This window comes from Nilaparvata lugens, chromosome 3 (assembly GCF_014356525.2).
Source record: "Nilaparvata lugens isolate BPH chromosome 3, ASM1435652v1, whole genome shotgun sequence".
NCBI lineage: Eukaryota > Metazoa > Arthropoda > Insecta > Hemiptera > Delphacidae > Nilaparvata > Nilaparvata lugens.
This window is the reverse complement of record NC_052506.1, coordinates 48,385,773-48,399,538: the sequence shown is the minus strand read 5'-3', so window position 1 is coordinate 48,399,538 and position 13,766 is coordinate 48,385,773. Positions and strand designations below refer to the sequence as shown.

The following is a 13,766-nucleotide window of genomic DNA, read 5'->3' as shown; positions in this document are numbered from 1 at the left end:
CACCCTTCATCCTCATCCATCACCCTTTGGACACCGAACTCGAGGACGACAGATCTTAGATAAGTACTTGATACCCCCCCACTACAATATCAGATGTGCCCCCCGTAAATTTGGTCTCTTAAAGACATGAGTATTTGGTCTCTTAAATACATGTTGTGTTGGTCTCTTGAAGACAGATTGATTATTTGATTATTCATGTAAAGATGTATTTTCTATATTATTTTCATTATAATAAGAGCAGTCAGTCAACCGCATATGTTCTTATTTCCAAGTCCCTCAAACCACTAGAATTAGGATCACATTATTGTTAGGATTCAAATCGGCAGACCTCAGGGCCTAGCACAATTTCAACAACTAAGCCTTCTCCGACAAAATCATTTGTCACTAGGAGATCGGCTTAACTAAACTAGCACAAAGTTTGTATCCGGTCATCAACTCAAAACAACAGTAGGCCTACTGCCAACATAAACTATGATAACCTAAATTGCGGACAGTAATAATTCACTTGACCTACTAGTTTGTTGTAAATAGGAAATGTTAGGAGAAAATTTTGCCGAAAAAATGAAAGTTTATGAATTAAGAGTGCGCGGTTGCAGTCGTAACCTTGAATTGTAATGCAGTCGTATTAAATTGATGTCCCATTAGACCAATGTAGAATCAGTCAAATAAAGCATTCCTTTTGGAACATATCACGTCTACAGTTTACATACGATCTTCTTGAAAAAAAAATCTTATTGAATAAAGTATTTTGCAAGACATGAGCTTTTTCAAATTTCAAATATTCCTTCCAATAACCCTGGAAAAAATGTAAACTGTACGGTGCTATACGTTCCAAAAGATTACATTGATCTTATGGGACATCAATTGGATATGGCCGACTGCTAATACTCACTCTTAATTAATGTTGATATTAGAGTTCATGAACATCATATCATACCTTGCAGATTTTTTCTTTGGGGTGAGACAATAAAGCTGGGAGATGTGATAGAACATCATAGTTCAAGACCACTTGAGTCTGCTCATCGGTTCCAGTAACTATGTTTCCTACAGCTCTCAGTGCGGCTGTTTGTACCTGAAATCGTAAAATTCTCCAATCAGATGCTTGCGGTTCATTCAAAAGCCAAAATATTTATTAACCAAGTACATAGGCTATAAGAATAGATACGGTGAAAAGGAACTTGCCTGATACAGATAAGTTGCCTGATAAGAGATATAAATTATCTTTTATATAATATCACAAAAACTATATATCCAAGCCAATTAGAGAACAAGCCATAAATCTTATCACTGAAAATTGTTTCTCAATTGCTTCTCAATGATAGAAGTTTATTGAAAATTATAATTTCTGAAACATATTAATAAATCCTGAAGATGTGTAGCCAGATGGATCAAGTGGTCAGGTTCTTTTGAATCAAATTTCAAGAGTAAGCTGTTCAATTATTATTTAATGTTCTTCTAGACTGAAATGTAAGACCTGTTAATTTGTTCAATTTTATGCAGAATATAATTCAATCGAACATAAATTTACATTTATTTTAAGCTTTCAACTATGAACAATATTGAAATAACTATGCTAATGTTACTTTCTTAAAAACTCAATAATAATAATTATCATTATTATTGGTCTTTCCAAATTTGCAAGTGAGAAGCATTACTCTTTGATGCTAATTGATTCATAAGATAAATATGAAAATCCAAATATTATAGAATATCACTCAACATTCTAAATCGGTCATCTACTGGCGAAATGGTCGGTTTTCTATTCAATTAATGTTTATGAGCAAATCGTCAATCAATACTATCAATACAACCTAAATACAAACTAAATCAACCTATCAATACAATAATTTAATTATCAAGAAATTAAAATAAATTAATAATGACAATATCATGAAAACTATTTTTTTAATAATAGTGAATTGGTTATTTTCCGACCTTGACTTCTTTGTGGGAAAGAAGAGGAACGAGATTTGAAACGACTCCGCTGTCAATCACCATTTGAATATGATCGTTGCCGCTATCTGTCAAGTAACTTAGCGCCCAAACTGTGTCAACGAGAATCTGGAAAAATACAATTCTCATCTAATACTATTCTCCCAATAATTTCATTCAAAAAACACATTCATTAATTTCATTATAATAAAAAATATATATATTTCAACGATATATTTTATTCTTATAACGCAGAACAATATTCGACTTGTTACTTACTAAAATTGAATTGTCTACAAACTGTATATGCCTATTGTATAAAATTGTATATGCCTACAAATGTTTTAAAATAAATACTCACAATGTTAAATTACCAATCTTATATCATGGTTTTTGTAGTCAATAAATAACCAACAGTTATAGAAATCACAGTTGATGAAAACATCAATAACCAGTTCCTATTGAGAAATATAAACTATTAGATAACTGATGGAATATATTATACGTAAGTTGTAACAAAAGAAGAAATTATAATAGACATAACTTCAAGACAACACAAACGTGAAATTCAATATTTTTAATGTTCTAATAACGTTCCCAATTATATTTACGAACTATTTAGCGTATCCCCAAGTATGATATGTTAGTGTGTTCTACAAGTTTTAAAATATTTGAAAGTATTCAATGAGGACTGAGAAGTTTTTACATGGAAGACAATGCAATTCCAGTTTTGAGCTTTAAATATCCAATGAATCCTAGTTTATGTATTCATCATCATGAATATGAGGAGCATTGAAAGAAGATTGTAAGAGTTGAGAATAATAATAGAAGTTAATATTGAAAATCATATTGCTTAAAGTAAGCTATCGTGATTCCAGCTACGCTCTACGGAAGTGAAATTTGGGCACAGGGAATGGAAGAAGTATTAGAGAAAGTTCAATATTGTTCTTTTATAGAGGAGTACTGTTACTGGGGCGGGCTTCACCAGGATGGCCAGATAGGTTGGAAATTGGTCGACCTCATTTAAAATTCTATAAATTCAAATTTAGTCCATTATTGCTCATAAAATTCTGAATATGTGTAAACCTAGGAACCCGTACGTTTGTTATAGAGCTCTACTGGAAGCTGAGTTTGGGGAACGAAATTGATTGGGTTACCCACGTGAAATCCCGGCTTCGCACATTGAACTTCGGTCGTGTGGGGAAATGATGGTTTTTGTAGGGTTGATCTCATAAGCAGCTACAAACGTATATTGCATGATTGATTATATGCCATATATTAGGAATGAAGATGCCCTGCATGCGTTCGCATCGCAGAGCTGTGGCATTTATTGGAGAATAAACCCTAATTCAGAAATGTCAGAATTGTTGTCATGTAGGATTCCGATTAATGTTTCAAGATGCGTGACTCAGCACAGAATTCCTACGGTCTTGGGAACTATACTCAACTTTGCTAGTAGAAGAAGCATGCCCATCTTGCAACACTCAGAATGAGTCTTTGAGCCATTTTCTATTGAGCTGTGGTATAAGAGAACGGTACATTGCGACGTACGTATATAATATTGTGGACGATAAAGATAAGGTTATAGTTTTACTTTCAAATTTTTCAAGGCAAAAAATATTAGATAATTAAGGGCAGGTCACACCGAGCTCGCGTCCGCGGCGGTAGCGAAGTCAAAAAACTCGCCTTCCATGTTATTGAGTCGTGCAGGTCACACCGAGCTCGCTACCGCGGAGGTAGTACCTCGGCGGTAGTTTCACTTCGCGAGCCAGGCGAACTTTTGAAACGTCTCCTAGTGGGAGTACCGCTAGCGGTAGTGAGCTCGGTCTGACGTGGCCAATCTAATAACATGGAAAGCGAACTCCAGAACTTCGCCATCGGTAGCGCATGCGCAGAATACCGAGACTCACACGTGACAATGAGTCATTTGCATGCCTACAGCGACGCAACATTTTGTGTTGCAGTCGGAATTGAGCTATTGTCATTTGCATTGTCTTCCGTTGTTGCATTGTCATTTTCGTTGTTCATCATTTTATTTAAATTATTAAATTATATTTCTTTAATCTTCATCTATTCTTAATCAACTATTGCTTCAATGGAGAACCTAATTGAAGAAGTGAGGAAACGACCCATAATATGGGATTTCAGAAACGACAATAAATTATAAAGATGGTACGAGAAAAGATAGTACTGCTACTAGATAGTAGACAGTCTAGAGCTAGACACTAGTACAGTACTGCACGAGACGAAGTACAGCACTCTGGTTGCCGGCCTTCCCCCACTTCTAGAGAACCAGCCTCATCAAAACAAGAACAAAACCAAACTACCGCTGGTGGACGTTTTTTGGTGTGAACTGCTTCCAGAAAAACTACCTCCGCGGAAGCGAGCTCGCTACCGCTAGCAGACGTTGGTGTGACGACCGCTTTAAATAGAAGTGGATATGCTCTGGTGTGCCATAATTGATGAATTTGCAATGTGCCATTTTTAGTGTACGCCTACGGTAGCTATAAATATGTGATCATTACCTGATGATGTTATTGATCGTAGATCATTTATTCTGTTTGTTATTATATAGTCTTTAATGTGTTGATGTTACAAAGTATGTTTCTATGATTATTAATTTTCCCCTCTAGTCTACTCTGTTTTTGATATTGTTGTAATTCATGTATTTATTATTGATGTTCGTGTGCAAAACTTTGTATGGGGCAAGGCCCTATGTCAAATAAATATTTCTAATTCTAATATTGCTTAATGTAAAAATTAAGAAAATTATTGATTGAAATAGTTACGTTGATATCAGTGTGGTGAATGAGCACGTTGAGAGCTGGCAGAATTTCTTGAATGGTTTTGATGGAAGGTGGGGGGTCCTTGTTGCGACACAGATTCACGATCACCCAGGTCACATTGCGCATGAATGTGATCGGAATTTCCGGCTTGATGAAAGCCAGCAACGGAGTCACAACACCCAGATTGATCACATAGTCCCTAAGTTTCGGTCCATCACCAATTATGTTTCCTGCAAATTAAAAATTCAACGTGTTTGATTCAAGTGAAATTGAACAAATTGTAACTGCAACAACTGATCAACGATTACAATACTACATTTGTCACAAACCCCTACAGCTGCGTTTACATTGGTCAAGTTTTCTTGAACTCAAGTTATCATAACCTCACAGTTTATCATTTTAAATTGAAAAATCTAATTTATCTTGAAGTTTTCTTTCTACTTTTCATACTTTTCTTGCATCATACTTTTCTATTTAGCTGTTTCTATACATTCTACATTGACTGACAACTGTTTTGTCTCACTTGTAGGTTGGATTTTACCTTCAAAATTCAAGTTGAATCCAAAAATCGAACATCTACGAAAGGGTCTTCAAGTTGATCTTACATTGAAGGGTCTTACGTTGGTATAGTAGACTCAGGTCTCTGTTCTTGTGAACTTGACTTCAAGTTTACAAAATACATTCATCTCACACAAAACTTGAATTCAAGTAAACTTGACTAATGTGAACGCCCCTTATCAGAGCAAATTTTACGGCAATTTTAATGAAAGTTCCAATGAGAAGTACAGGCAGTTCTCAGAAAATAACAAATAATATGAATATATAATATGTCCGATAATATTAAATAATATGAATATATAGACAACAGGCAATCACTCTAAATGAATTTATACATTGTATTTTTTATATTCAATGCCGTATCTACATGTAGGCCCAATGAAGGCCAATGTTGACCAGCGCCAGAGTGTGGATGGGTGGTTTGCCAGCGTTGGCCTTCATTGGACATTTACCAGGCTGGGCAAGACCTACAACACATCAGACCATAACATAGACATCGTGTTTTACCAAAATGGCGGATTCTGTGAATAGATCTACAAGGCATTGTGACTGCACAATGGCGCATGTAAAGCGAGAGAAAATGATTTTTTAATCGTATGTTTAAGCCGATTGATCCAAAATACGGAACATTATAAAAATTATAATTTCCATATCCTACAATAATGGAAAATGGAATTGGATCTTAAAAAATGGTACGTGTTCCAGGTTGTAAATCAAACCGCAAAAGTCTTACTAAATATACAACTTTCGAATTTCCAAACGACGCGGTTCTCAAGAAAGTGGTTGAAATCTATTCGATTGGAAAATTCATTGAATTTTAATGTTGTGTATGTTCAACAATATTTTGAATAAATCAATTTAAAAATTACATGTGTGAAGATTGTCATCAAAATAGAATTCATTAACTAAAATTAAAAATCTGGTGTGGCGCACTCACACAACTTTCCTTGCCGTTATGAAAATTTATCACCTGACGCTAGTGTTCACGCGCATCTCAAGTCTACTATTCAAAGATCCAAGCCAGCTGGTGACGGGACAATAACGCTGGAGACACACGAAGTCTGCTATAGTGAATTCTTCATAGTGAATGATTTAATTTTAATAGAATCAACATTTGCCAACAGTTTGCAATTGAATAATCACATTTTTTTCTCGAATTTCAAGCTTATTTTCAATTTTAGGTGAAAATGTTACTGAACATTAATTGTAGATATTTTCATGCTTAATCTTTTCCTCTTGAATTTTTTTTGTTTAAATTGTATCGGAAGCCTGATCATTGGGAATCTAAAATCAAACTTTGCATAGATGGGGGGAGCTACTGAATTTTTTACAGATATGAGACTTGTGGCAGTTGATAGAGCTTATCAATGACTATTTTAGGTATGAATTTGATTTAGTTGGAGCCGTTTTTGAGAAAATCGCGAAAACCCCTGTTTTTGACAACATTTTTGCCATTTTAGCCGCCATCTTGATTTGCATTTGATCGAAATTGTTCGTGTCTGATCCTTATATTGTAAGGACCTTAAGTTCCAAATGTCAAGCCATTCCGTTTACTATTGAGAGATGAGATATCGTGTACACAGACACACACACTCATACACACACACAGACTAATACCCAAAACCACTTTTTTGGACTCAGGGGACCTTGAAACGTATAGAAATATAGAAATAGGGGTAATTTTTTTGGAAAGCAACACTTTCCTTACCTATGCTAATAGGGCAAGGGAAGTAAAAATAAAAGACTGCGTTAATAATCAGGATGTAAATTCGAGTTTTTTCGAAGTGAGCATTCAATGATTCGCTTAGAACATTAGTAAGAAAGTGAGGTTAACTATCTCCCCGAATCACGTACATTATAATCTTAATTTGACGTTTTATTTATTATTAGGTCAGTATAATAATGCAGTATAACACTAATAATTGGTCACAACCCCAAACGATTTTCATATATTATGATAATAGACATACATTATTTACTCATAACAATAGGTAAACAGTAAGCAGACGTCTCAATTGTCATAACATTTTGACCATATGAGCAGCCATTTTTTTATGGTGTGATGTCCTGTTGGTCTTGGCTGGGCCAACATGTGGTTGCGGCATCAGATTGAAACTTCAAGTGCCCAAGAATAATGAAAGAATAATAATCTACATAGTAAAAAAAACAATCGAATGATACAATTTTTCAGCTCAAGAGATGAAGACATATTGAATGTAAACTCAGAAATACTCAGATAAACTCACCCAATACCCTATAGCGGTTGATAGTATTGATAGCTACTTACCCAGAGCCCAGACGGCCTGTTCGCAGACATTTTGGTGCGACGAGGAGAGGAGCTGCAGGAAGACAGGGACGGCGCCGGATGCCACGACGGCCTGAGTCTGTTGCGACGTTCCACTCGCGATGTTTGTCAACGCCCAAGCTGCTTCGAATTGTAAGTGCGAACTGCAACATTTACAACAATTCAATCATCTTTTCAATTATTGGTCATGATGAGCGTAGACAGCGTCATTCTATGTTGATCAAACATAGTCAAACTATCTTTATAGTTCTGCTAGAACTATAAAGATGTTTACACTGAAGATGGCCATGACGTGAATCTTCCTCAAACGTTCATGTATTTTTCATATCAAGTTTCACGACCTTGACGTTGACTGTTTGGACCCTACGCATCATCTCCGTTTAAAAACTCAAATATATTTCTTTCAAATTCTATAAAATTAACAAAATACTCAAACTTCAGGATTTAAAAACAGTATATTTTGCTTTGGTGCAATCCATTTTAGAATATGGGATAACAATCTGGGGTGGGGCTTTCGATAGTCATTTAAATAACTTATTTATCACTCAAAAGTGTATTATTAAAACAATATTGAATAAACCTCGATTGTATCCAACTAATCTGCTATTTGAAGAATTTAATGTGATGACTGTAAGGCAATTGTACTTGAAAAATTTAGCAAAATATATTATTAAGTATAAAAACGAATTTTTATTAAATGATATAGTTCAATATGATTTTAGACCAAATACAACCTATAAATATAAAATTTATAAAACAAAACTAACAGTAGTTGAAGACAGCTCATTTATATAAGTACAGTAGTCGTCCTGTAGCTTTGCCTACGCGACCTTGAACCGGCAGATAGGCAAGGTACCCCTCGCGGGGTGATACGCATGCCGTTGCACTGTATTTGTTTCAGTCTCTAGCGAACTGTCTGCTCGATACTTGTATACGTGCGCATATTTCGTTAGCGTGTGGATATTTTAAACACGTTTTTGCGTGTGCGATTGTTTTACTTCTTTTTTTCAGGAGCCGGTAGTGATTACTATTTTTCAGGTAGTGGATAATATTTTTCAAGTGTAGCTGTGTAGCCTACTATGGCCGAAATTCAGACTAAAATTGGTGGTAAAGTGCTGCATTCACAAACAAGGGAAGTTATAAATAATGTGTATTCATTCATGCGAAAAGAAGGCGAGAAACAGACTTTGTCTATCCCTCTATGAAAAGTTAAGGAACGAACAGCTAGTGCAACCGGCGTATCCAGTCGTACAGTTTACAACATTAACAGGGAATATCAGAATCTAAGAAAAACTTCAAATGAAACAGAGATGAATAGGTCATTTAGCACACCAAATAAGAAAAGGAGCAGAGTCAAACCTGTCACTGATCTGGATGATTTCGATCAATGCGTTGTTCGTCGATTGGTTCACGAATTTCATGTCAAAGAAAAACGGTTTCCCACTGTTGAGTTGATCAGAAGGGCTATGGTTGAAAAAATAGGTTTCAAAGGGAAAGAGAAGAGTGTAAGAAAAATTTTGAGAGGTCTTGGCTTTCGTTGGAAGAAAATAGAGAATAATAGGAAATTTCTCATAGAACGCATTGAAATTCGCGAAAAAAGGATTTCCTACCTACATGCCATCAGAAAATTCAGAGAGGAGAATCGTCCAATTATTTATATGGATGAAACTTACGTTCTTTCTTCACATGTAGCTGCGAAAACATGGACAGATGGGGATAGTGATTTGACTAGGACAATTTCCAAAGGACAGAGGTTGATTATTATTCATGCTAGGGGAGAAAGTGGTTTCGTGAAAAATGCATTCATCATGTGGAAAGCTGGACAAAGCTCTGGGGATTACCACGAACAAATGAAAAGGGAGAACTACATGAGATGGATAGAGGAAAGATTAATACCTAGCATTGAACCAAGAACAGTTTTAGTAATTGACAATGCTCCGTATCACAATATACAGTGCGATAAAGCTCCCACGTCTAATTCTAAAAAAGCTGAAATGCAACAATGGTTGGAGAGGAAATGTGTACAATACTCATCTACGATGCTTAGGCCCCAATTGTACAAATTAATCAAGGAGGTGAAAGGTAAAAATAAGAAATTTTTGATTGATGAAGTGTTAGGTCGTCATGGTCATACAGTTCTACGCTTACCTCCGTATCATCCTCATTTAAATCCGATTGAACTGATATGGGCAGAGGTGAAAAAATATGTTGCTACGCATAATGTGTCTTCTAATTTCAAAGATGTTGAAAAACTGTGTTTGGAAAAGTTTTCGTCTATGGACAGCAGTGATTGGATTCCAAAGTGCAAGCATGTCGAAGAAATTGAAGAAGAATATTTGAAGCAAGACGTGATAGTGGACGGGATGATGGATTCTTTTGTGATTCAAGCTAGTGATTCGGAAACGTCTGACAGCGATGAAGACAGTGATACTTCGTTATCTGGTCTGGAGGAGTTGGATTGAGCTAGGATAATTCATTTCATACGATCCTTGAATCATTAAATAATTTATGTTTTCAATTATTCATAAATAAATTAAATACATCAATTATATTCATTCAATTATTATTTAATAGTTTGACTGAATTGTTTCCGATAAACTATTTTATGATTATTACTCTTATTGACTGTTCTATCAATAGCTGAACCATCAGTCTGCTGTACAGATACGACAGTTGTAGCCTAGTAACGACAGTTGAGTTGGTATATTGTAAGCCTCGCAAGCGCATATGCGCCGGCTCAGCCTAATAGATATACACGTAACTTAAACGCTCTGCAGAATCTCAGCGGAAAGACCTAGTTATATGATTTTTTCTTTAAAAATAAATTCAATTAATTCTCTACATTTCATACGCGATATGTATACACAAAAAATCAAAAACAAAAATTTTTCTCGATACGTAACTTTTTCATGACATGGAAATTTGAAGTTGTAAATTTTTCGACTTATATACCTCGTTCACACTGAATCGTTGCACTTTACACTGAATCGAATTTGAACTTTATTGACATTATTGGTATCCTCCAACAATTCTCATGATATTGCGGAAATTTCATTGATTTCTGATGACTAGTTCGAGAGTAACTGTTTTGGTAATGAAATGGGAACATTATTTTCAAGTCAAGTCAAATTCTTATTAAATTCCATTTATCTTCGGAATGAGTGAATTTACGTCAAAAGTTCAAAGGACAAAAAAGATGCGTCATGTTTAGTTTCATGGTATTTGATTGATTTTGGAGCAAAATTAGAACATTTTTTAAAATGGTCAATGATTTTAAACGGCCTGTATCGACTTCTCGTGGCCCTCCGCCGTTAGGCAAAGCTACAGGACGGGGACTGTACAAGATTCATAAATGAATTGCCTTTTGATCTGGAAGCAAAAATTAATTACAAAATACTAAAAAATTGGATAAGAGAAACCTATTTCTTTTCAATTGAAAGCATTATCTAATTTTTTAAAAACATATTTTAAAGCGTGGTTTTTTTTCTCTATTATTGTATAAAACTACTAATGTAACAGATTTATTCAAGCATAACTAGCTGATTGCAACTCTCACCAGCGGGCAAGGCTTGATTCATTTTGCTGGTGATGCCGGATTACCATTGAGAAGTATCTAATTATGATTTTGGTATTATTTATGCTTAATTTTTATTTTATTATTTTATACTTTTGATTATAAAATTATGTATTTTCTTTTATTATGTTTTGAATATGTATTTATTGTATGGCAAATAAATGATTTGAAATGAAATGAAAAAGAGATAAATCATCTGATCGTTAAAACCCGGAATGAAACACACTAGAATGAATGTAATAGTATCAATAGTGCGATAGTAAGATTTCACCACGTATAATCATTTGCCATCCGTCCAGAAGGCAAAAGAGCAGCCGCAGGTTACAGCAAGAGATTTCATGAAGCGTCAACCTTCCATACATGAAGAATTCAAATGGACACATGTGTCATGTGCTGATGTTTATAGGATTGTCATGAATATGAAAAACTCAAGAAGCAGGGACATTTTCGATCTATTCAATCACGATTTGAAATGTGTAATCCAGTCTATTATCGTTCCATTTACTCACTGTATAAATTTGTGTCTGCAACAAGGAGTTTTTCCGACAAAACTAAAAATTGCGAGACTTGTACCTATTGTATAAAAAAAATGGAGACAGACTTACACCAAAAAATTATAGGCCTATCTCCATAGTTCCAATTTTCGGTAAAATTTTAGAGCATGTTATAAAGATTCAGATAGTTACAATCTTATGAGTGACTCCCAATTTGGTTATAGGGTGGGTAAAGCACAACAGGTGCAGTTCTTACAATTATCGATCAAATAGTTGAAGCTTTCGAGAATAAATGCCTTGCTCAGATGACTGCCTGTCATATCTGGAGAATAGATCTCAAATAGTTGATGTCAATGGAAAACTATCTGACATTTCTTAACTTAAATTTGGAGTACCACAAGGTTCTGTTCTGGGACCACTGTTGTTCCTAGTAATGATAAATGATCTACCCAAGTGTTTAACATCTTCTAAAACCATAATGTTTGCTGATGCTACTTATTTTCTAACTATTGACAGAGATTTTAAAGATATCAACAGAGTTGCTAATCAAACAATAGACAAGGCTACTTCATGGTTCAAAGCAAATGGTTTCCTCCTAAATGAATCCAAAAATAAATCCTCCAAATGCAATATTCTCATTGATTTATAGACATGAATTGTCAAACAATTTTGTAGAAAAATCAAATTATTGGGAGTGCAGATAGATTATCATCTGACTTGGAGTGATCATATTGATTTACTGTGCAGCAAGTTATCCAAGTCTATTTATATTTTTTGTTGAAGACTCTAAAATATCATATTCCATTCAACTATGTTTTGAATGTTTATTATGCTTTGTTTCATTCCCACTTGAGTTACAGTATTATTCTATGGGGAAATTGTTCACGGGTGTCTGAAGTTTTGGTTCTGAAAAAAGCGATAAGGATAATGACTAACTCAAATGTGAGAGCTCACTGCAAGCCGCTAGTTGTCAAAATTAGAGTCATGACTGTCATTTGTTTGTATACATATACGTTGCTTTTCTATAGGCTTATAAAATTGTAGAAAAGAAACCTTGATTGTAACATAAATGTACATTTGAATTAGTTCTCAATAAACTATTATTATATTCCACTGAATAAAAAATATAGTATTTAGCTGACAAGACTGTTTAGTTGCTCAATGGGAATGAATTACATATAATATAGCTAAGTTCAGATCATAAAATTGGTGCAATTCAGCATTAGATGGATGATATAACGACCTTATGAGGGCCTATGAGAGTAAATTTACTATTCTAGATCTGTATTATTTGAATTGTAAATTATTGTTGTTACCATCAGTAAGTTTGTAACGTTAAGTACAGGCTCACACATTTTCGGTTTCATTTACTTGGCTATATGAAATTCCTCATTAAAGACGTAGGCCTACTGATACGGTCGGACCGGTACTTTTCAAACTGAAACTCCTTATTGAGGGGGTTCAGGCATTCAAAATCATGGAGACAATACACAAGAAAAATCCACCTGGTTTTTCAACAACGGCAACGATCCATGGAAGCATTGATGGAAAAGCTAAGTTCGACTCGATCCGTACGCAAATTGCACGACGTTTGAACACGAGCGTTCATTATGTGATAAGGATTTTAAAACATTTTTTGTCTATACTAATATCAAAATAATACTATCTTGTAATGATGTATGAGATGTATTATGTACCTATCATGTAATAATGTGCTGAGACCTGGACGATGACGGAAAGAGAATGGAGTAGCACACCAGCAGCAGAAATGAGGTTCAGGGCAATAAAAGGAAAGACACATAGAAACAGAGTTAGGAATGAGGAGATAAGAACTGAACAATGAAAGCATAAGGGGAAAGTTAGAAAGCATGAGACTAAACTGGTTTGGGCAAGTGAAGAGAATGGGAGAGGATCGGCTGCCAAAGAAAATGGAAGAGATGAGGGAGGAGACTAAGAGGACGAACGCGACGACGATGGAAAGACACAGTGGTCAACGAATTGGAGAAGAGATTATACAGATGGCGACAGGATGAGGACGAGCGATGGTGGGATGACCAAGGAAGATGAAGAGGCATTGCTTAAATAGCCGAACCCGTCACTAGCTGGAACGGGACACG

The 13,766-nt window shown here is 35.1% G+C and overlaps 1 protein-coding gene across 1 annotated transcript in view; it reads right to left on the bottom strand.

The window, feature by feature from the left end:
* The window catches only part of LOC111043605 (importin subunit alpha-3), a 30,004-nt gene that overhangs the window by 12,771 nt on the left and 3,467 nt on the right, over positions 1 to 13,766 (bottom strand). The window contains exons 4-7 of the mRNA XM_039423909.1: positions 7,564 to 7,724; positions 4,722 to 4,948; positions 1,936 to 2,061; positions 938 to 1,072 (exon numbers count right to left, since the gene is read on the bottom strand). Coding sequence (XP_039279843.1) covers positions 938 to 1,072; positions 1,936 to 2,061; positions 4,722 to 4,948; positions 7,564 to 7,724 — 649 coding nt within the window. The remainder of the gene's footprint in view (positions 1 to 937; positions 1,073 to 1,935; positions 2,062 to 4,721; positions 4,949 to 7,563; positions 7,725 to 13,766) is intronic.